We start from the raw sequence: 24,935 nt of genomic DNA, 5'->3' as shown, positions 1-24,935 counted from the left end.
TATTCTGTTGCTTTGGGATGAAATATTCTGAATATATCTGTGATGTCCATCTGGTCCAGTGTGTCATTTAAGGCCTTTATTTCCTTGCTGATCTTTTGCTTGGATGACCTGTCCATTTCAGTGAGGGGAATGTTAAAGTCCCCTACTATTATTGTATTGTTGTTTATGTGTTTCTTTGATTTTGTTATTAATTGGTTTATATAGTTGGCTGCTCCCACGTTGGGGGCATAGATATTTAAAATTGTTAAATCTTCTTGTTGGACAGACCCTTTGAGTATGATATAGTGTCCTTCCTCATCTCTTATTACAGTCTTTGGCTTAAAATCTAATTGATCTGATATAAGGATTGCCACTCCTGCTTTCTTCTGATGTCCATTAGCATGGTAAATTCTTTTCCACCCCCTCACTTTAAATCTGGAGGTGTCTTCGGGCTTAAAATGTGTTTCTTGGAGGCAACATATAGATGGGTTTTGTTTTTTTATCCATTCTGATACCCTGTGTCTTTTGACAGGGGCATTTAGCCCATTCACATTCAGGGTAACTATTGAGAGATATGAATTTAGTGCCATTGTATTGCCTGTAAGGTGACTGTTACTGTATATGGTCTCTGTTCCTTTCTGATCTACCACTTGTAGGCTCTCTCTTTGCTTAGAGGACCCCTTTCAATATTTCCTGTAGAGCTGGTTTGGTATTTGCAAATTCTTTCAGTTGTTGTTTGTCCTGGAAGCTTTTAATCTCTCCTTCTATTTTCAATGATAGCCTAGCTGGATATAGTATTCTTGGCTGCATGTTTTTCTCGTTTAGTGCTCTGAAAATATCATGCCAGCTCTTTCTGGCCTGCCAGGTCTCTGTGGATAAGTCAGCTGCCAATCTAATATTTTTACCATTGTATGTTACAGACTTCTTTTCCCGGGCTGCTTTCAGGATTTTCTCTTTGTCATTGAGACTTGTAAATTTTACTATTATGTGACGGGGTGTGGGCCTATTCTTATTGATTTTGAGGGGCATTCTCTGAACCTCCTGAATTTTGATGCTTGTTCCCTTTGCCATATTGGGGAAATTCTCCCCAATAATTCTCTCCAGTATACCTTCTGCTCCCCTCTCACTTTCTTCTTCTTCTGGAATCCCAATTATTCTAATGTTGTTTCGTCTTATGGTGTCACTTATTTCTCGAATTCTCCCCTCGTGGTCCAGTAGCTGTTTGTCCCTCTTTTGATCAGCTTCTTTATTCTCTGTCATTTGGTCTTCTATATCACTAATTCTTTCTTCTGCCTCATTTATCCTAGCAGTGAGAGCCTCCATTTTTGATTGCACCTCATTAATAGCTTTTTTGATTTCAACTTGGTTAGATTTTAGTTCTTTTATTTCTCCAGAAAGGGCTTTTATATCTCTCGAGAGGGTTTCTCTAATATCTTCCATGCCTTTTTCGAGCCCGGCTAGAACCTTGAGAATTGTCATTCTGAACTCTAGATCTGACATATTACCGATGTCTGTATTGATTAGGTCCCTAGCCTTCGGTACTGCCTCTTGTTCTTTTTTTTGTGGTGAATTTTTACGTCTTGTCATTTTGTCCAGATAAGAGTAAATGAAGGGGCAAGTAAAATACTAAAAGGGTGGCAACAACCCCAGGAAAATATGCTTTAGCCAAATTAGAAGAGATCCAAAATCGTGAGTGGGGAGAAAGGGGATAAAAAGAGGTTCAAAAAGGAAGAAAGAAAAAAGAAAAAAAAAAAAAAAGAAAAGAATTTTTTTTTTAAAAAAGAAAACACCTAAGAAAAATGTAAAAAAAAATATATATATATTAGATAAACTAGTAAAAAATCGTTAAAAAAGAAAAAGGTAACAGTTAAAAAAAAAAAAATTTTACCCGAAGGCGAGAAAAAGGAAAAAAAAAAAAATGAAAAAGAAAAAATTAAATTAACTGCAAGACTAAGAAAAATCACAGGAAAAAAGCCATGAGTTCCGTGCTTGGCTTTCTCCTCCTCTGGAATTCTGCTGCTCTCCTTGGTATTGAAACCGCACTCCTTGGTAGGTGAACTTGGTCTCGGCTGGATTTCTTGTTGATCTTCTGGGGGAGGGGCCTGGTGTAGTGATTCTCAAGTGTCTTTGCCCCAGGCGGAATTACACCGCCCTTACCCGGGGCCGGGGTGAGTAATCCGCTCGGGTTTGCTTTCAGGAGCTTTTGTTCCCTGAGCGCTTTCCGTAGAGTTCCAGAGGACGGGAATACAAATGGCGGCCTCCTGGTCTCCGGCCCGGAGGAGCCGAGAGCCCAGGGCCCCACTCCTCAGTGCGCCCTCAGAGAACAGCGCCCAGTTACTCCCGTCTGCCTGACCTCCGGCCGCGCTCCGAGCTCACCGAGCCTGCGACCGGTTCAAGGTAACACCGAGCTGCGAGCTTACTGTCGGCTCTGTCTCTGTAGCCAGCTTTCCCGTTCCAATACCCGCAAGCTCTGCGACACTCAGACACCCCCGATCCTTCTGTGACCCTGCGGGACCTGAGGCCACGCTGACCCCGCGTGGGCTTCGCCCCGGTTTAGCCTCTGGAGCGATGTCCCTCAGCGGAACAGACTTTTAAAAGTCCTGATTTTGTGCGCGGTTGCTCCGCCGCTTGCCGGGAGCCGGCCCCTCCCCCCGGGGTCTATCTTCCCGTCGCTTTGGGTTCACTTCTCCGCCGGTCCTACCTTTCAGAAAGTGGTTGTTTTTCTGTTTCCAGAATTGCTGTTCTTCTTCTCTTCGATCTGCCGATGGATTTTCAGGTGTTTGCAATCTTTAGATAAGCTATCTAGCTGATCTCCGGCTAGCTGAAGCAGTCTCAGCTTGCTACTTCTCCGCCATCTTGACTCCTCCCCCCCTTTGAAATTTTTAATGCAAAATTTTCCTTGTTGTTTGTACTACTTATTTTAATTTTGCTATTTTTTTTAATGACTCAAAAATTTTAATATGTGACTGGTTCCATGAAAACCGCCTGGCACATAGCAAGCACTCACTAAATATTTATTGACTATATGTATATATATGTATATGAGTATATATTATATATGTATATGAATATATATTATATATTTTTAAATAATTGCTCTTAAGCTGAGAAGGTCCCCCCTTTTTAGAGCTGGTAAATATATTTTCTGGAAGTTTCTTTAAAATTAAAATGTTTGACTTTTGGATGCATCTAGAGTTTATTTGATTATACTGTGGGGATGTTAATATATTTCAAAATTGCTATGTGAGCTCTATGTATCATATCATTTATTCATATCCTGTCATTCTGGGAAGGTTTCTTGATTTTAAATTGTCACATGACCTAGTATGTAGTGAGACTAGGAATCCCTTTTCTATGTCTCAGTTCTTTTCTTTGGGAAAATCTGCTCATTTGTTTCAGAAAGCCTTTGGTAAGGTTGTACACTAAAGTCTGTTGAAAGGAGATTGAAAAAAAAATATGTTCTTATGTGTAGGCAGACATTACAGAGAAGAAATAGAGTGGGAATTAAGGTTGGTATGAGATCCATGAGCTGTTATCTTCCATATTTTTTCATCCTTGCTCTGTACCTCCTTTTCCCCCAAACAATTAGTACTATCTCTTGACATCTGTAGGACAGATCTGGGAGATGGAGAGTACAGTGACATCTCCTTCAGAGGTCACAGATGGTGCTCATGAGTCCCTGCTTGAGGTTTCTGTCATTTTGTTTAGGCCTTAAACTGTGGAGAACTCAGACAAGTACATGGTATTATCCCTCCTCCTTAGATTTTTTTTTTTTAAGATTTTATTTACATGACAGAGAGAGTACAAGCAGGGGGAGCAGTGGGCAGAGGGAGCGGGAGAAGCAGGCTGTCCTGCAGAACAGGGAGCCTGACATGGGATTCGATTCCAGAACCCTGGGATCATGGCCCAAGTCAAAGGCAGTTGCTTAATGAACTAAGCTACCCAGGCGCCCCTGGATTTTATAATCTTGTTGAAGATTTAAAACTTTGTAATATTATTCAAATGTTAAGTTAAAATAAAAGATTCTTTTTTTTTTTTTTTAAAGATTTTATTCATTTATTCAACAGAGAAATCACAAGCAGGCAGGCGGGGCTGGGGGTGGGGCGGAAGCAGGCTCCTAGCCGAGCAAAAAGCCCAATGCAGGGCTCGATCCCAGGACCCTGATATCATGACCTGAACTGAAGACAGACGCCCAACCCACTGAGCCACCCAGGTGCCCCCAAATAAAAGATTCTTAAAAGAATCCAAAATGATTGTGCAGGGGAGAAAATAGGAACAGCTAATGTTTTTTAAAAAAATTTTTTAAGATTTTATTTATTTATTTGACAGACAGAGACCACAAGTAGGCAGAGAAGCAGGCAGAGAGAGAGGAGGAAGCAGGCTCCTTGCTGAGCAGAATGCCCGATGCAGGGCTCGATCCCAAGACCCTGGGATCATGACCCAAGCCGAAGGCAGAGGCTTTAACCCACCGAGCCGCCCAGGCACCCTGCTAATGTTTTTTTAAATCCAGGCTATGTGCTAGATGTACAATATTAAGGTCTCTCTAAATGCTTCCCTTGTATCATTGAACATAATCCTCACATTAACACTTTGAGGTACATGCATGATTATCCCCATTGTACAGATGCAGAAACTGAGGACAAAGCAAAAGTCAGGTCTCTTGGAACAGTCAAGGTGTTAATGTGCTTGAAGGTGGCGTGTGTCCTAAGTACTACCCTTCCCACCTCTAAGGACCCTTTCTTATACCCTCTGAACCTCTTGGTCAGTTTTCATCTAAATCCCCTACATTCTCAGCCTGCTCTCTGAATGTGGCATTCATCTTCTGGATCTAGCTGAAGATTGGCTTGCTCTGCAGGCTTCTCAAATGGTGATTCTTCTCTTTTACATTTCTTGTAACATGGACAGGAGATGGGTAAATGTATCTATACTCCTTAGTGCTTCCAGACTATTCTCTCTCCCTCCTCACCCTTCAAACCTCGTATTATTATATTCTATAAGCCACCTGCCCTCCTCGTTTTAGTTATCTAATAATCCATGAGCTGCTTTCTTCTTGTTTCCACATAGATGATTCTGTCAGTGTCTTGCCCTTCCATTCCTTGACCTCCTCTCTTCTACCCTACTTCAGCCACCCCATCATACTCTGAAATGACAAGCATTACAACTCTTTTTTTTTTTTTTTAAGAGTAGGGCAGAGGGAGAGAGAGGGAGAGAATCATAAGCTGACACGGGGCTCGATCTCATGACCCCGAAATCATGACCTGAGCTGAAATCAAGAGTCAGATGCTTAACCAGCTGAGCCACTCAGGTACCCCAAGCATTATGATTGTTCATACTCCATCAGTGATCCTAATCTTCCACCACCTGCCCTTGCCTGGACTCTTTTGCTGTCCTGCCCCAACCCTGACAACTTGATCTTCCTTTTTGTTCCTCACCTCATCTTTTACTACCTTAAATTCCTTGATCAGCGATTGTAACCATTCTGTGGCACATACCCTCAATTTCCTTTTTCCTTGCTTGTCTAAACGATATTCTGTTTAAGCCCAGCTGTCCACTTATTCTGCTTCCGGACCACAGCAGTACTTGACTGAAAGGAAAACACACAGCCCTGTTGACTGATCTCACCTTCTGTACCTGGCGTTCACTGCTACTAGGCTCCGGATGCCAGCAATCCCATTGTGTCTCCGCACCTCTTTCACTCTCCTGTTCTCCCAGATAAGCCTTTCATACCTATTACCCTCGCCCCGCAAGGACAACAAGAACTCTGGTTCAGATGCATCTTCTCTCTCTCTATTTCCGCAAGTCTACACTCTTATATACGCTTACATGACCAATCAGCGAGCAGGGTACAGGAGGGAGCGAATCAGGCTGTGCACCTAAACGAACAACTTCGCTAGCAACCAATGCTGTTTACTTCCTCTTTGGGCGTTAGGCTTAGTCTCACGAGGCAATCCTAACCTGGCAACTAGCCAGGCGCCATCTTTTAATGGCGGAGGCCGCCCTGGCCAGGGGCCTGCCTCGGACACATACCTTCTCTCTCCTGAAACCTGCACCTCCTCCTCAGTCCTCATGCCTGGCAGATGATTTTGTTCTTAACTAAGAAAACAGAAGCTACAGAAGGTAGTTTCCATAGATTCCCACCACCACATCTATCCTTCCTTACCTGCCTCTTAGTCTAGTGTCCCCTGCACACTAGAGTTCACCCCTTCATCCCTCCCGCACTTCCCTCCTCTTGATCCTGTGTACTCTTTATCCTTCCTCGGGATTCTTCTTTTCAGCAGAGAAACACAGCATTGACTTCCACTTTTTAAATTTTTTTTTTTTATTTGACAGAAAGAGATCACAAGTAGTAGGCAGAGAGGCCAAGAGAGAGAGAGGAGGAAGCAGGCTCCCCGCAGAGCAGAGAGCCCGATGTGGGGCTCGATCCCAGGACCCCGGGATCATGACCTGAGCCGAAGGCAAAGGCTTTAACCCACTGAGCCACCCAGGCACCCCTGACTTCCACTTTTTAAAAAAAAATAAAACTTTTTAAAACCACCCTTCCATCTCCAGCCACCACCCTTTTCCCCCTCTATATCTTTGTAGCAAAGTCCTTGAAGGAGTTGTCCATATTCATTGTATCTAGTTTCTCTTCTTCCCAACACACACACACACACACACACACACCCTATCTCCCTCACTTTATTTTCTCCTTACTGTCTCTCTTGTGCTGTCTCCCTCCTAAGTTATTTGTCCTATTGCCTAGTTCCATATGCTAGAGTGTAAGCTCCAATCAGGCAGAGGTTTTTTTTTTTTTTTTCAAGATTTTATTTATTTATTTGACAGAGAGAGATCACAGTAGGAGAGAGGAAGGGAAGAGATCACAGAGAGAGGAAGGGAAGCAGGCCCCCTGCTGAGCAGAGAGCCCGATGTGGGACTCGATCCCAGGACCCTGAGATCATGACCCAAGCTGAAGGCAGCGGCCTAACCCACTGAGCCACCCAGGCGCCCCAATCAGGCAGCGTTTTGTCCATTTTATTCATTTATGCATACGGTTAACACTTAGAAAAATGTCAGTAAATGTGGATGGATGGATAGGAGAAAGGAACGAAAGAAGGGATCAAAAATCAGGAGGAGAAATTACTGTGGGCAGAAAAAGAAGTCAAGAGACCCTTCTTTCAGGAAGGCAGAAATTGCCCCGGACTTTGTAAACCATGGTTACCGTTTGGCTAGTACCAAGAAGAGTGCATTCTAGGTGAAAGAATATCTTAAGACTCGAACGGGGGTGAACTGGATTTGGCTGTTCTGGCTGGGGGTGAGGAGATGAAGTAAGATTGGAAAGAGAGGTAGGGAATGGTGCTCCTATGTGATCCAAGGATTTCAGCAATAGCTAGCTGTGTGAGGACATGTGCTGTGTCAGAGACTCCAGCAGCAACTCAGCATGTCTGACTAATAGTCCATAACATAAAGCATCATAAAAGAGGTAACAGTTGGGGCGCCTGGGTGGCTCAGTGGGTTAAGCCGCTGCCTTCGGCTCAGGTCATGATCTCAGAGTCCTGGGATCAAGCCCCGCATCGGGCTCTCTGCTCAGCAGGGAGCTTGCTTCCTCCTTTCTCTCTGCCTGCCTCTCTGCCTGCTTGTCATCTCTCTCTGTCAAATAAATAAATAAAATCTTTAAAAAAAAAAAAAAAAAAGAGGTAACAGTTGTTGGGTATCTCCTGTGAGCCCAGCCCTGTGTTTAATTTATTCATTTAAGATTTATTTATTAGGGTACCCGGGTGGCTCACTTGACTAAGCATCTACCTTCAGCTCAGGTCATGATCCTAGAATGGAATCGAGTCCCACTTTGGGCTCCCTGCTCAGCGGGGAGTCTGCTCCTCCCTCTCCCTTTGCTCCTCCCCTGACTTGTGCATATTCATTCTCTCTCTCAAATGAATAAATACAGTCTTTTTATTTATTTATTTGAGAGGGGAGAGGGAGAGGGAGAATTTCAGGCATACTTCCCAATGAGTATGGAGCCTGATGAGGGGCTCAATTTCAGGGTCCTGAGCTGAAATCAAGAGTCAGATGCTTAACTGACTGATCCATCCAGGTGCCCCTCAGCCCAGTCTTGTAAATGTCCCCTCCTATTGTTAATCTTCTACATGATTTTAGTTTATTACCCCCTCTTGCTCCTGAAGTGATAGACACAGAGAAATAGTGAGAGAGCAGTGGGTGGGCCTAAGCTCAGACACCAGTGCATGTAGTGGCTTCAGAGATGAGCTCTCCCCTCCTTGATGCTGTCTCGTCACTGCAAAGCAATGGAATTGAAAAGCTGTGCCTTCCACGTTTAAGTTCTAGCAGAACAGTCCTGTATCATGTGATAAATTCATTAAATGAAGAGAGTTCATAAATTCTTTAAAGGCACCTTTCTTGAAATAGTCCTAAAGTAGTATTAACTGTCTGAGTTTGAAATGTTAGTCTGATTCTGCTAATTAAAAAATTTCATCCCCAGAAAACCCTTTCTTTTATTAAATATGTGCTGAAGCTTCAAAGCATTTTAATCGAAAGTTGTGTGTTGACATCATGCCACATTTGGGCAGGGAGTGTCTGACTCTGGTGAAGACTCTGACAAGTCAATAGAGTCTGCTGAGACTCTGGGGCCGTGGTGAGCACTCATGTCTGCATGGTAGGTGCTCTTCCTTCCCCAGGCTTCCCTCCCTTTTAAGGTGAACATGCTATAATTGACTGAAATACTGATTTTTGTCTTGCTATCCTTTCACAGTATTCAGTATTTTTTTTCCATCAGCAGCTATCTTCCAGTGAAATATGACCAAACATTACTGAAAATAATTTAGAAACCCAGTATTACTTACTGAATTGCATCCCCCTAAAATTCCTGTGTGAGGCCTAACCCCAATATGACTGTATTTGGAGAAACGGCCTTTAAAATAAGGAGGCGGTTAAGGTTAAATGAGGTTATTAGGGTGGAGCCCTAATCTAATAAGACTGGTTTCCTTATAAGAGGAAGAGACACCAAGAGTCCACCACCGAGACAAAGGGCCATGTGAGGACACAGTGAGAGGGCAGCTACCCATGAGCCAAGTGAAGAGGCCCCAGGAGAAATAAAACGTGCCAGTACCTTGGTCTTGAACTTCCATCCTCCAGAACTGTGAGAAAATAGATTTCTGTTCTTTAAGCCACTCAGCTGGATATATTGTTATGGCAGCCCAGGTTGACTAATACGCATAGGCTGAGTCAACTTGTCATGGGAGCTAGCAGAAAAGCATAGAGCCTCAGGCTGTGACTGGGATCTGTGCTTGTTTCTTTGTAGAAATGAAGGAGTTTTCTCTCACCAGTACATTTTAATGATTCACATTTCTGGGGGCGCCTGGCTGCCTCAGTCAGTGGTGTGGGCAAGTCGTGATCTCGGGGTTGTGACTTTGAGCCCCGCATTAGGTGTAGAATTACTTAAAAATAAAATCTTTTTTAAAATGATACATTTCTGGATGACAGAAGCATCAATTAAATTCAGAAGAAATTGTGCTGGATGGGTTCTTGACACTTTGTGCAGTTTCATGTTGCTGACCAGTGACATCTGCTGGAGAACTGTGGCAAGTCAAGTTCCTTAGAACAAGGGATTGTGCTCCTCTTTTAGTCTTCATTTTCAGTAGGTTTAAGCATCTCATGCCGTTTAGTGTTGTTCTTGAGGCTTCATAGGGGATCACACAGACTCTGGGGCAACAGTCGCAGAGACAGTTAAAGATGGATTTTTACATGAAAGATGAGAAAAGTGATTTGGGATCAAGACTAGGAAGAAGTAGAGAGGTTGGGTGGAAACAGAGGGAAGAGGCCAATGGAGGTGAATCTGGAGTTCAGAAGAAGAGGGTAAAATTCAAAAGCAGTTTTGAAAAATAAAATAATGATTTTCTACAAATAGAGACATTCATATTAATTTTTTTTTTTTTTAAAGATTTTATTTATTTATTCGACAGAGATCACAAGTAGGCAGAGAGGCAGGCAGAGAGAGAGAGAGAGAGGAGGAAGCAGGCTCCCTGCTGAGCAGAGAGCCCGATGTGGGACTCGATCCCAGGACCCTGAGATCATGACCTGAGCCGAAGGCAGCGGCCTAACCCACTGAGCCACCCAGGCGCCCCCATTCATATTAATTTTACTTGAAATAACTATTTTTGTTTAAAGCACAGTGCTGTACCTTAAGACTTAAAGACTATAACATTGGCTGCTTCAGTTTGTTAATATCTAAAAACATAAAAACGAGGGACACCTGGGTGGCTTAGTTGGTTAAGCATATGACTCTTTTTTTTTTTTTTTAAATTAAATTTATTTATGTATTTTCAGAAAAACAGTATTCATTATTTTTTCACCACACCCAGTGCTCCATGCAATCCGTGCCCTCTATAATACCCACCATCTGGTACCCCAACTTCCCACCCCCCGCCACTTCAAACCCCTCAGATTGTTTCTCAGAGTCCATAGTCTCTCATGACTCACCTCCCCTTCCAATTTACCCCAACTCCTTTCTCTTCTCTAACACCCCTTGTCCTCCATGATATTTGTTAAGCTCCACAAATAAGTGAAACCATATGATAATTGACTCTCTCTGCTTGACTTATTTCACTCAGCATAATTTCTTCCAGTCCCGTCCATGTTGCTACAAAAGTTGGGTATTCATCCTTTCTGATGGTGGCATAATACTCCATAGTGTATATGGACCACATCTTCCTTATCCATTCGTCCGTTGAAGGGCATCTTGGTTCTTTCCAAGCATGTGACTCTTGATTTTGGCTCAGGTCATGATCTCAGGGTTGTGAGATCGAGCCCCTAGTTGGGCTGTGTGCTCAGTGTGGAATCCGCTTGAGATTCTCCCCACCCCACCCCCATGCACCCATGTGTGCTCAGGCACACACGCACATGCTCGCTGTCTCTCAGAATAAATAAAATCTTTTTAAAAGAAAGATCTTCGAGTCTTTTTTAAAAAATAAAAATATAAAAATAAGCTAAGTCGCTAAAATACTTTCCTTCAAAATCAGAGGAAAAGCAAGCCTGGAAAAAGGCTAGCCCAAGACTTGTCATTATCAGTAAAATCCTGTCAGTCTCAACCCTGCAGCCTTATTATTTTAAAATTTTTAAGTGAAAATTTCCATGCATATGCAGAAGTAGAGAAAGTTAGTATAAGAACACTCTTGTATTCATCTGTTTCCGAAGTGAGGGTTTTGAAATGCATTTTTCTAAGAAGACATTTCTGAAGTAGAATTTGAGATATTCATTAGATAAGAGGTGAACGAAGAAACTCATGATGAGTTACAAATTTCTGGTTTAGAAACCTGGGCTGCTAATGACAGCCTTAATCACGAGCACAGAGAACCAAGAGGCTTGCAGTTTTGTTTCGTTTTTCAGATTTTTAAAAAAAATTTCTTTTCAGCATAACAGAATTCATTGTTTTTTGCACCACACCCAGGGCAATGCGTGCCCTCCTTAATACCCACCACCTGGTTCCCCCAACCTCCCCCTGCCCCCGTCCCTTCAAAACCCTCAGACTGTTTTTCAGAGTCCATAGTCTCTCATGGTTCACCTCCCCTTCCAATTTCCCTCAACTCCCTTCTTCTTTCCATCTCCCTGTGTCCTCCATGTTATTTGTTATGCTCCAAAAATAAGTGAACCCATATGATAATTGACTCTCTCTGCTTGACTTATTTCACTCAGCATAATCTCTTCCAGTCCTGTCCATGTTGCTATAAAAGTTGGGTATTCATCCTTTCTGATGGAGGCATAATACTCCATAGTGTGTATGGTCCATATACACATCTTCTTTATCCATTCGTTCGTTGAAGGGCATCTTGATTCTTTCCACAGTTTGGCGACGGTGGCCATTGTTACTATGAACATTGGGGTACAGATGGCCCTTCTTTTCACTACATCTGTATCTTTGGGGTAAATACCCCGTAGTGCAATTGCAGGGTCCTAGGGAAGCTCTATTTTTAATTTCTTGTGGAATCTCCACACTGTTCTCCAAAGTGGCTGTACCAACTTGCATTCCCACCAACAGTGTAAGAGGCTTGCAGTTTAACAGTGTCTGCTGTCAATGCAGTTTCCTTATTACTTCCTCCTTCCTCAGAGCATGGGGGGTGGAGAGAGAGAGAGCGCGAGAGAGAACAAGTGCAAGAGTGCATGCAGGGGGAGCAGCAGAGGGAGAGGGAGAAGCAGGCAAGAAAGTTTGTGTCTTAATTATTAGGACAGATCTGAGATAAATGTAGCTGAGCTCATCTTGCAGAATCAGGAATGACTTGGAGAAAGTTGGTGTGACATTATCTACATCCTGTTGTCACTTCCCTGGCTCAGCTACCCAAAGCCTGGACCAGCCAGGGATTAGGCATACCATCCTGCAGAACATCATCTGATGCTGTTGTTTTAGGGACTAGAATGGTATTTGGCCTCTTAAATTCCTTCTCCATAATTTACAAAAAAAATTATTTATTAGAGAGAGAGAGAGCACAAGTGGTGGAGCAGCAGGCAGAGGGAGAGGGAGAAGCAGGTTCCCCGCTGAGTAAGGAGCCTGATTTAGGGCTCAATCCCAGGACCCTGAGATCATGACCTGAGCTGAAGGCAGTTGCTTAACCAACTGTGCCACCCAGGCACGTCCCCCACCCCCAATTTTTCTCTGTGTAAGGATGTTGGATCCCTGTTGGGTGGGCAGAGTGTTGATGGCATTACACTACAGGAGATGTGGCCCCCACTAGAGTACTGTAGGCTAGGCAGGGACGGGACTCCTGTCTACATGACATACCATTTCTCAGATATTCCACGAGTTCAGAGAATCAATAGTAAAGAGAAGCTGGGATGCAGCTAGACCAAAGCTGCAGTGAGTAAATGTGTCTAAGAGTCAAGGAGTTAAATTGAGAGCAGTAGGTATCAGTTTGTCCCCTAGCTGTTAGCCATCACATGAATGCATTGAGTGTAGGGTTGAGAACCATTTGCATTCTTTGCCTGTTAACTTCCTGGTTTATCCTTGTCTTGTTTCCCTTTGGAAAAATAAATAGGTTAAAAAAACAAACAAACAACTTGTGTGTGTGTGTGTGTGTGTGTGTGTGTGTGTGTGTATTTATTTATTTATTTATTTTCCCTTCTTCTTAGCTCTCCTTCTTTCTCATAGAAGTCCTTTCTTATGGAAGTGATAGCATATTACATATATGCTCCACTTTACTATTTTTCCCTAGAACTCAACTATCAGCCCATGGAGATCTTCCTCATTCTTTCTTATAGTGTATTATTCAAATAGTTACTTATATCATATTTTTGGGTATTTTGGTCATTTCTGATATTTTGCTGTTATAAACAAATGTTTAGTGAATATTTTCTGAACCTTTGAATTGCAACAGAGACAAGTCCTGCAGGCAGCCAAGCACAAAAAACACAGGCTACCTACAAAGAAAATCAAGTTGATTTTAGATTTATATAATATTGTACCCAGAACAAAGACTGACACATAATACTCATTTTGTTTAAAATTCATTCTTGTTTTTAAGTCTTTCATGTACAAAATGATGTCCAGCAATTTTTCTTTTAATAATTTTGTAATTCTTTTCATAATTATTTCATATTCGTGTATTTGGAAATAATAATTATTTTACAGTTATTTCATAATTTTTTCATAACTATTTCATATCCATATCCATGTGATATTGCATACATTACACTTTCTGGTTTTGCACCCCTGAGTAAAAATTCAACAGAGACAATACCTCCTTGCTTGTCCTTGCCACTACTGTGGGATTTACTCTATGATATATTTTAGCAGCTCTCTCCTATTTGGGACTACCAATCCCTAGAAAGCTGGCATTTTAGCACTTAATAGAATTCCTGGCATGAGTAGGTACTTAATGTATTTATTAATTGATGAGAGGGCTTTAAAAATCATTATAGTTTTAGAAAACAGTGAATAACAGGAAACTGTGTTCATTTCCTATTTTTCCAGTAAAAATACACATCTGTTTTATTCACTTTTCTCTTTGTGTTTTTCTCTCCAAATTTAGTCTGTGCTGAGACCTATAACCCTGATGAGGAAGAGGAAGATACTGATCCAAGGGTAAGAACTGCTGTGAAGGCCTTAGGTAGAATTGTTTATTCCCCACTCACCCCTTCTCCTCATCTACACCATCAACAAAATGCTATTTTTTTAATCTGCCAGAATGACAGATATTAAGAAGAATGAAAACAGGAGTGGTTGAGTTTATGGTAAGATGGGGTACCTAGCTGTAGCTCTCAAAGCCTTAAACACAGTCAAGCCAACTGACTCAGCTGTTACCTGAAGGAGAAGTCATCCCTAACACACAGCTGGATCCTTCCTGAGGATGTATAAACAGAGATCATCACAGTGTCGTCATGGCAAAAATGGGAACGATGCCCCCAAATAGGGGATTGCCAGGGGCTAAGTTATGGTACACTCAAATCAAGAGAATTTGCAGCCATTTTCTAAAATAAAAAAGAATTTAAAAGATTTATCTGGGGTGTCTGGCTGACTCATTTGGAAGAGCAAGTTAATACTTAACCTCAGGGTCGTGAGTTTGAGCCCCACATTGAGTATAGAGATTACTTAAAAAAGTAAATAAACTGGGCGCCTTGGTGGCTCAGTGGGTTGGGCCGCTGCCTTCAGCTCGGGTCATGATCTCGGGGTCCTGGGATCGTGTCCCACATCAGGCTCTCTGCTCAGCGGGGGGCCTGCTTCCCTTCCTTTCTCTCTGCCTGCTTCTCTACTTGTGATCTCTCTCTGTCAAATAAATAAAATCTTAAAAAAAAAACTAAATAAACTTTTATATATATATATTTATCCATCTGTCTAGTAGTTATTAGTACAAAGAATTATTTCGGAGGGATTATATCCCACATGTTAATAGTGATTGTGGCAGGACTACGGTTCACTTTTGATCTTCTCTTAAAAACTCAGATTTTTTAAACTTTTGTACAGTTACCAAATTATTTTTATAAAAGTGTATCTGAACCACCATTGTTAAAATATTGATATTATAAAAGAAGCTTTAATGATCTTTCAAATATGCCTTAAAATGAGCAGCCCATGAAAGACTTGTGAAGCATTCTAATAATAAAATGCTACCATTGTATGAATATAATAGATATGTAAATTTAAAAAATTTATTCTGGATATTATAAAATTCTTGATGACTTTTAAAAAGTTAAAGCAGTTAAGCAGTTTTTTGGGAGGGGCAGCTGGGTGGCTCAGGAAGTTAACTTAACTCTTGATTTCAGCTCCGACCATGATCTCAGAGTCATGAGATAGAGCCCTGCGTTGGGCTCCATGCTCAGTGCAGGGTCTGCTTGGGATTCCCTCTCCTTCCCCCTTGGCCCTCCCCCAACCAAAAAAATTAAAGCAGTTTTTTTGTTTTTGTTTTGTTTTTTTTTATAAAGATTTTATGTATTTATTTGACAGACAGAGATCACAAGTAGGCAGAGAGGCAGGCAGAGAGAGAGGGAAGCAGGCTCCCTGCTGAGCAGAGAGCCTGATACGGGGCTCGATCCCAGGACCCTGAGATCATGACCTGAGCCAAAGGCAGCGGCTTAACCCACTGAGCCACCCAGGCGCCCCTAAAGCAGTTTTTTACTAACTTTTTAATATTACAAATTTAAAACACTTAATCCTTTGACATCTGTTATTTCTCATCAGATTAAGAAATATACTTCTTTTTAGGTCTATCTTTTCAGATAATCTCTGAATTATAACAGCGATACTAAGCACTAATTATTTTTTTTAGTTTAGTGAACTATTCAGTAACAGTACAAATAATGACAGGTTTTGAGCACCTGCTAAATACCAGGTACTGTTTTACATACTGCATGTATAACTTACATAATCCTTCTGACGACTCATTTAGCAGACGGCACCACTTCTACTAAAGTGTGGATATTTGAAGTCCAGCACACACAGCCGTTGTTGACTTGCCGTCTGCACTTAGATTTCAGTAGGCACCTCACGCTGAATCGGAGCTCCTGATGATTTCCCTTTATGTTCTTCTCCTCCCACAGTCTTCCCCAGCTCAATTCATGGCAGTTCCATGTTTCCAAGGGCTCAGGTCCAAAACTCGAGGGTCACCCTCAGCTGCTCTTATTGTTTTCATACCTATGTTCAGTTTTCCAGCAAATCCAATGGGCTCGGTCTTCAAAACACATCCAGCATTCTACTGTCAGCACCTCCATGGCTACCTCTCCTGCCAGTTCTCACCACCACCATCTGGCACTGGAATAATCATGGTAGTTTCCTGGCTTCCACTCTTGCTTCCCTCAAGGCTGTTCTTCACTTAGTAGCCACCCGATGTGGTCTCTTCCTGACCTTTCACCCCATGCTCTGCCTGAGTCACACCCATCTCCTGGTTCTTTCTCAGACATGCTCTTCACCTGCCACAGAGCTTTGTTTTCACTTACTCTTCCCTCTGCTCGAGGTGCTCTTCCTGTGGAGATGCCCACGTGACCCACTCCCTCAGGTCATCCTCATTTCCTTTAGATCTTAACACAGATGTCACCTTCTCAGTGAGGCCTCATCTGCCCACTCCACACACATAAACACTCTTTTTTTTTTTTTTTAAATCACCCTTCCCTACCTTATTTTTCTCCTTGGCCTTGTCACTCTCTAACATATTTTACAGATTTATTGGATGAGAGCAGGTGTTTTTATCTGTGCGTTCCCCATGTCCCCAGACGTGAAACAGTACCTGGCACCTAGTAGATGCTTAGTATCTGTTGAGTGAACCGATCAATAGCCCTCCGCTTCACAGATGATGCTGAGGCTCCCGGGGGGGGGGGGGGGTAGCTTACTTGCTGCCAGGCACACGGTCAGTGAGTGGCCCCAGGGTGAGAGCTCTGCCCCCATCCCAGTGCCCCGCCATGGTCAGGGCCCTGCTTGGTATTTGTATAGAATTAAAGTCCGTAAACATGCTCTTAATTTTCCCCACATTTTAGGAGAAAGAAATGTACCGATCTGTAAGTAAAGTTGAATTTTAAAACGGAATAAAAATATTTCCCTGGTTTTATTTGGCTTGACAGGTGATTCATCCTAAAACTGATCAACAGAGATGCAGACTTCAGGAGGCTTGCAAAGATATTCTCCTTTTCAAAAATCTTGATCAGGTAACGTTGGTTTTTAAGAATATTTTTGTCTTTCAGCTTTTTTCCTATTTGTCATTCAAACAGTTTTTGTCATCTTAGCCTCAGCCATATGAGGCATAAAACTTTAGAATCATCCTACTTACAGATGTTTGCATTGTGTTGACAATCATAATTCATAATGAGCATTTCAGATGACTTCTAGTATTTCTCTGAACTGCTTTGGTACTTCTTCCGAGAATATACCATTTGAGGATCTTGCAGTTTGGTTGTCTTAAAAGGAAATGTTCACGTTCACATGACCCTGGCTTAGTTTGGAGGGTCTGAATTTATGCTGCAGAGTAATTTCTCCAAAGGTGTTATGGAATTCTCTTCTCTGGTCACAGTTAACCCACTGGAGGTGTGTGACTTCTCAGGCCTTAGATGAGGGACATGTCTTGTGATTTCTTCTCAGCAAAGACCTCAGACACGGGGAGTGGTGTGTGGCTGCAGGGCTCTGGTGTAGGATCTGTGCTTGCACCTGTCTTCCCTCCCTTGGGTGGAGATAGAGGGCAGAGGCTACCTCACGAGCACAGAGAATCTTCAGATTTCATTACTTCTTTACTTTGAGAGCCACACGCCGAAGCTGCATGAGTGGATGAGGTACGGGGCCTCCTGGAGAATCCTAGAATGTGCGGAGACAAGAAGGATGGGGTTAACGTTCCCCTCCAACCCAACTCCTGCAGAGAAGTCTTTTAATGACATCCTCACAATCATCCCTGATATCTATAAAGCAGTCATGTGGTAGCTTGACTGTGTGGGTATAAGAATAGCCAGAACTTTAGTCAGTTTTGTTAGTCTCAGGTGAATAAAACAAGGACCATGACATCAAGGAAAGGCTGGTTTTGGGAAATAACTGGTCTGTATCTCCTGTTTTCCCTAGAAGATCCATCTGTATTAGTGTAAAGAAAATTTGCTTTTACCTACTGAACAAAAACCCCTTGTAAATTTTGTATCATCAGATGTTCTAAGGGAGTTGCTGTGTCAATCTAATATTCAGTTTTCTTTGTGTTGAAGAAAACCATTTTACCATTTTATTCATAACTAAAATGTCAGATGTAATGACTTTTTTTTTTTTAAAGATTTATTTATTTTATTTATTTGACAGAGGGAGAGATCACAAGTAGGCAGAGAGGCAAGCAGAGAGAGAGAGGAAGGGAAGCAGGCTCCCCGCTGAGCAGAGAGCCCGATGCGGGACTCGATCCCAGGACCCTGAGATCATGACCTGAGCCGAAGGCAGCGGCTTAATCCACTGAGCCACCCAGGCGCCCAGATGTAATGACTTTTTTCTAACATTTTTGTCACGAAAGTACTCAAATAAAATAAAGTTGGAAGACTTCTGCAGAACACACATTTATCCTCTGCCTTTGATTCTATGATTAACATTTTACTGTGCTTGTTATATTATATACCATCTACCCATCTTTCAGCAAAGAGGTCAGTAAACTTTTTCTTAAAGAACAAAGTAGTAAATGTCTGTCACAACTACTCAAGTCTGTTATTGCAGCAGGAAGGCAGCCACAGACAGAACATAAATGAAAGGGTGTGGCTGTGTCCAGTAAAACATTTACAACAACAGGCAGCTGTTTGCTGGCCTCTGACTTAACCCATCTTACTTTTTGGGTTCATTTGAGTAAGTTGCAGATATCATTATACCTTCCCTTAAGAACTTCAGCCTGCATGTCCTGGAACTAGAGTTCAGTATTTGTTTACAGTCTTTTTTTTTTTTTTTTAAAGATTTTATTTATTTATTTGACAGACAGAGATCACAAGTAGGCAGAGAGGCAGGCAGAGAGAGAGAGAGAGGGAAGCAGGCTTCCTGCGGAGCAGAGAGCCCGATGCGGGGCTCGATCCCAGGACCCTGAGATCATGACCTGAGCCGAAGGCAGCAGCCCAAACCACTGAGCCACCCAGGCGCCCTAGTTTACAGTCTTTTGATACAAAGTTTGTATACAGTGAAATTGCCTAAGTTTTAAGTGAGTCCACTGAGGTTTGAGAAAGGTATGCACTTCGGTAATCCGAACTCCCCAACAGGTTATGGAACATTGCCCCACCCCAGAAAATTCCTTCATGCCCCCTTGTGAACAGTTCTGGCCCCCCTCCTCTCAGAGGCTACTACTATTTTGATTTATTCTATAATAAATTAATTTTGGCTCTCCTAGGATTTCATATAAATGGAATTATACAATAGGCACTCTTTTGTGTGAGACTTCTTTCACTCAGCATAGTTTTTGAGGTTCATCCCTGTTGCATGTATCAGTAGTTCATTCCGTTTCCTTTTTTACTTTTTATATTGAATTCATTTTAGACTGACAAGAAAGCTGCAAAAATAGTACAGATTTCCCATATACCCTTCATCCAGCTTCCCCTGGTATTAACATCTTAACATAACCATAGAACAATGAGCAAAACCAGGAAATTAACATTGTTATAATACTACTAGTTAAACGGCAAACCTTATTGGGATTTCACCAGTTTTTCTCACTTACGGTTTCCTTTTTTCTGGTTTAAGGATCCAATCCAGAACCCCACATTGCATTTAGTTCTTATTTCTCTTCATTTTGTCATGGTTTTCAGTCCTTCCTGGTCTTTCATAATCTTGACACTTTGAAGAGTATTGCTTCATTATTTTATAGAAAGTACCTCAATTTGGATTTGTCTGATGTTTCATCATCACTGAACTATGGACATATATTCTTGGCTTGACTGCTATAGAACTTACATTGTCTCTTTCTGAGGGCATCATATCAAGAGGTCGTGGTGTCAGTAGGCCTTCTTGCTGGTGCTGTTACATCATTCATTTTTGTTGCTGAGTATTGTGCCATTATATGAAAATACTAGGGACGCGTGGGTGGCTCAGTTGGTTAAGCAGCTGCCTTCGGCTCAGGTCATGATCCCAGCGTCCTGGGATCGAGTCTCGCATCGGGCTCCTTGCTCCGTGGGGAGCCTGGTTCTCCCTCTGACTCTGCCTTCCACTCTGTCTGCCTGTGCTCACTCTCCTCGCTCTCTCTCTGACCAAAAAAAAAAAAAAAAATCTTCAAAAAAAAAAAGAAAATACTAGTTTGCTTATCCATTTTTTTTCCCTGCTGATGGATACCAGGCTGACCTATTTCTTGTTTTTAGCTCTTATGAATAATGCTGTGGACATTTTATACAAGTCTTTTTTGTGAACTTTTTTCCCCCATTGCTCCAGTAAAATACCCAAGGGCAAAATTGCTGAGTCATAGGGTAGGTATATGTTTGAGTTTATAAAAATCTGCCAGATCTTTTTCAAAGCAGTCGTCACATTTTGCATTCCTTCAACAGTATATGAGATTCCCAGTTGCTCCATCATTTGATAGTATCTATCTTTTCAAATTTTAACCATTCTGATGAGTGTATTTGTTTCATTTTTAAAAATTTATTTACACCTACATTGGGTGTAAAGCTTACTTAAAAAAAAAAAAAAGAACAGAAATAAAAATAAATAAATAAGTAAAATAAAAATATATTGCCCAAATTTCTGGTTTTAAAATTTCAAATTTACAAAAAAGTTGAAAGAATAATACCATGAACCCTCATGTACCCTTACCTAGACTGACCAGTTGTTAACATTTTGTCACATTTATTTTCTCTCGTGTGTGTATGTCCACACACGTAAGTACAGGTGAACTGCTTTTTTTCTTTTGTTCTGAGCCATTAATGAATATGTTTCAGACTTCTTACACTTAGCCACTAAACACCTTAAGATGTATTTTCTATGAATGAGGTTATTCTCCTACATTAGCACAAGACCATTAGTAACAGTGATGCAGTAGTGTTATCTAACACCCACTCCATATTCAGATTTTCCCAGTTCTCTACAGCTTTTTTGTTTTATTTTTCAGTCCTGAATCACATGTTGCCTTTGGTTGTCATGGTGTCATTTTAGTCATCTCTAACCTAGAATCCTCCCCTTACTCCTCACTCTATCTTACAACACTGATGTTTTTGAAGAGTCCAGACCTAAAGAAGAATAACTCAGAACGAGAGGCTGTCAGTGGACAGCCCACAAGCCAGTTACAGCTAGTGTGTGTTTGGTCTGTATTGTACATGAAAATTTGAATTGTTACCTCTATTTGAACATGAGATTTCTGGCAACACTGGGCTCACATTCCATGTGAGTTTGGAATGCACGTGACTCTCACTTCCTTTTTAGTATTTCTCATCTTGTTCAGCATTCAACACACATGGAACTATGGAACTAGAGATGCTTTTAGTGACACTCAGTTATTTTAGGTAGCACCGTCACACTGACAGACACTAAATCACATGGAATTATGTGGCAGTAAAGTTTTCCCTTGCCACATCTGCAGTCCACATTCTTCCAAGCAGAAAGTCGTTCTTTGAGCTGAAGTTGGTATTCATTAGTACCCCCTGACAGTCACTGCTCTCCCTCCCCAACAGGATGCTGGCCCTAGACTGAGAGCACTGTTTTTTTTTTTTTTTTTTTTTTTTTTTTAAGATTTTATTTATTTATTTGTAAGAGAGAGAGAGAGTGAGAGCGAGCACAGGCAGACAGAGTGGAAGGCAGAGTCAGAGGGAGAAGCAGGCTCCCTGCGGAGCAAGTAGCCCGATGTGGGACTCGATCCCAGGACGCTGGGATCATGACCTGAGCCGAAGGCAGCTGCTTAACCAACTGAGCCACCCAGGCGTCCCTGAGAGCACTGTTTTGTTAAAATTTAATAGCATTGTTTTGTTTTCACTGTACTTACCAGTACAGTTAGTTACCTTCCTGTTAGAGCAGGTAGTGATAAGTAATTGTATGTGTTGTATATACATGTTTGAAGCAGTAGTAGTTGTCCATTAATGTCAGTTTTTGAGTCCCCTTTTGTGATACTTCCCTTAGATTTTTCTTTTTTAGTCATAAAAATTAATGAGCTAGAAACTATTAAATGCTTTTAAAAGTATGAATTAACGGAGGCTCAGAGAGGTTCAGTGATGCGCATGGCTAGTCAGAGCAGTTGTGCCTCTCTCTGAAGTAACTTCTCATCCCTGCCCTTTATATTTGATGATACTGTTAAGATCAACACCTGTAGTAGGGCACCTGGGTGGCTCAGTGGGTTAAGCCTCTGCCTTTGGCTCAGGTCATGATCTCAGGGTGCTGGGATTGAGCCCCACATTGGGCTCTCTCCTCAGCAGGGAGCCTGCTTCCTCCTCTCTCTCTGCCTGCCTCTCTGCCCACTTGTGATTTCTCTCTGTCAAATGAATAAATAAAATCTTAAAAAAAAAAAGAATATTAATTAAAAAAAAAAAAGATCAACACCTGTAGGAAGGTGACATCACGTGGCTTTACAGATGACACAGCAGAGCCATCAAGGCACCTGACAGTCATGTGGGTGCGACTGGGAGGAGACACACCATGACTTAGATGCCTGTTTTTGCATACATTATGGAATGTTGTTTAAAGCCCTACTGTCTCAGAAAAACTCAGCAACTGTGCTGTGTCATGGGGGTACAAAGCTGAATGTTCCAACAGCTTTAGGGATTTTGCTTGAATATGGAGAATAGTCTGATATATGCACTTTCACTATGTAATCGCAGACAGAGATAAGCATAGTCATTTTTACCCCAGCAAATGTCAAAGCCATCTTCTCTCTTCGTGTGTATACCCACAGGAACAACTGTCTCAAGTCCTTGATGCCATGTTTGAAAGGACAGTCAAAGCTGATGAGCATGTCATCGACCAAGGAGATGATGGAGATAACTTCTACGTCATAGAACGGTAGGAGATGGAGCTTTGCAGATGTGTGGCTGCCCTTAATGAGATTCATAATGCAGGGCATGTACCTCAACCTGTGCTTTGTTCAGCCCAGAGAGGGCTTAGGACCAGGTGTGCAAGCTTCTTAAAGCTTGTCCCTCTCCTTACTCATATGTGAAATTTAATAAACAGAGGATCATAGGGGAAGAGAGGAAAAAATAAAATAAGACAAAATCAGAGAGAAAGATAAAACATAAGAGACTCTTAATCACAGGACTCAAACAGGGTTGCAGGAAGGGAAGGGTGTTGAGGGGATGGGGTAACTGGGTGATGCACATTAAGGGAGGGTATGTGATGTATTGATTAATGGGCATTATATAAGACTGATGAATCACTGACCTCTACCTCTGAAACCATAATACATTATATGTTAATTAACTGAATTTAAATAAAAATGTTTTTAAAAAGGGGGAAAAAAGAGTTGGGTGCTTAACTGAGCCACCCAGGCAACCCAAGAACTTCTCTTTATAAAAAGATTTCAAGGAGCGCCTGGGTGGCTCAGTGGGTTAAAGCCTCTGCCTTCAGCTCAGGTCATGATCCCAGGGTCCCGGGATCAAGCCTCACATCGGGATCTCTGCACAGCAGAGAGCCTGCTTCCCTTCCTCTCTCTGCCTGCCTCTCTGTTTACTTGTGATCTCTGTCAAATAAATAAATAAAATCTTAAAAAAAAAAAAAAAAAAGATTTCAAGAAGGGGGGAAAAAAAAGCGCTTGTCCCTCTCTGTCCACAGCCTGCCCCCCCCCCATCTAGTGTCATCCCCAGTCCTCAGTAAAACCCATATTTGGGTTGCCATTATCAATATAGAGTCTCCCTGGGTGGCTCAGTTGGTTAAGCAACTGCCTTCGGCTCAGGTCATGATCCCAGAATCCTGGGATCGAGTCCCGCATTGGGCTCCCAGCTCCACAGGGAGTCTGCTTCTCCCTCTGACCCTCTCCCCTCTCATGCTTTCTCTCACTGTCTCTCTCTCAAATAAATAAATAAAATCTTTAAAAAAAAAAAAAAAAGAGTCTCCTTTACAATTAGGCACGATGGGCTTTATAATTATTTGCCAGTGTTCAGGAAGCCATTTTGCTAATTGTCATCTGGAGCTAATTTTACACATGAATACACTGCCTTAGCTCTGTTCCAGGTGTAAGCCATGTTGGGAGACATGTGGGTTTGACCTACTGGCCTTAGTGTGTCGTAAGTTCTTGAGCCGTTACTGTTGTCTTGGGGGCTCCTTCTGACCCCCCTCTCAGAACTGAAAGGAACCACCCTCGCCAGATTACCTCCTATAGAATGCCTAGAAATGGCATCACTGGTAAAGGGTCTCTTTGAGGAATTATTTTTTAAAGATTTTATTTATTTATTTGACAGAGACCATAAGTTGGCGGGGGTGTGGGGTGGGAAGCAGGCTCCCTGCTGAGCAGAGACCCCCCCCCCCCAATGCAGGGCTCGATCCCAAGACCCTGGGATTATGACCTGAGCCGAAGGCAGAGGCTTTAATCCACTGAGCCACCCAGGCACCCCAAGGAATTAACAATATATTGTTAATTATCTTGCAGAAACATTGATGTATTTAAGTTTTCCTCAGTGGTTATTGAGAGTGCCTGTTTCTCTAAATGTTTGTCAGTTCTGAATATTCTTTAGCAGTCATTACCAGTCATTAGGTAGAATATTGTACCTTTTGGTTTCTTTATTTTATCTGTTCTCTATCCTAGTTTTCAACAAACTACAAAAGAAGACCCATACAGTCATTTGAATCCCTTCAGGAAAAACATTTGACAAAATTAAACACCTTTCCAATGTAAAAACTCTCAGAAAACTAGGAATCGATGTGGTTTTTCACCAATCAGATTAAAGGAATTTTTTTAAAAAACCTATGGCTAACATCATAGTTAATGGTGAAAGAGCGACCGTTTTCCCCTTAAAATCAAGAACAAGACAGGGATATCTGCTCTCATTACTTCTATTTAGTATTGTACTATAGGTCCTGGCCAGTGCAATAAGTCAGTGAAAAAAGAAGAAAAAGGAGGCAGGAAGAGGGAGGGCATATAGATTGCAAAAGAAAAACT

The 24,935-nt window shown here is 41.9% G+C and overlaps 1 protein-coding gene across 2 annotated transcripts in view; it reads left to right on the top strand.

Annotated features, from left to right (window-relative positions):
• Window positions 1–24,935, top strand: part of PRKAR2A (protein kinase cAMP-dependent type II regulatory subunit alpha) — a 149,472-nt gene that overhangs the window by 61,773 nt on the left and 62,764 nt on the right. For both annotated transcript variants that reach the window (XM_059160846.1, XM_059160847.1), the window contains exons 3-5: window positions 13,986–14,038; window positions 17,005–17,088; window positions 22,740–22,846. In XM_059160846.1, the coding sequence (XP_059016829.1) occupies window positions 13,986–14,038; window positions 17,005–17,088; window positions 22,740–22,846 (244 nt within the window). The remainder of the gene's footprint in view (window positions 1–13,985; window positions 14,039–17,004; window positions 17,089–22,739; window positions 22,847–24,935) is intronic.

This window comes from Mustela lutreola, chromosome 2 (assembly GCF_030435805.1).
Source record: "Mustela lutreola isolate mMusLut2 chromosome 2, mMusLut2.pri, whole genome shotgun sequence".
Lineage (NCBI taxonomy): Eukaryota > Metazoa > Chordata > Mammalia > Carnivora > Mustelidae > Mustela > Mustela lutreola.
The sequence above is the reverse complement of the archived record's forward strand: the minus strand, read 5'-3'. Positions and strand labels throughout refer to the sequence as shown.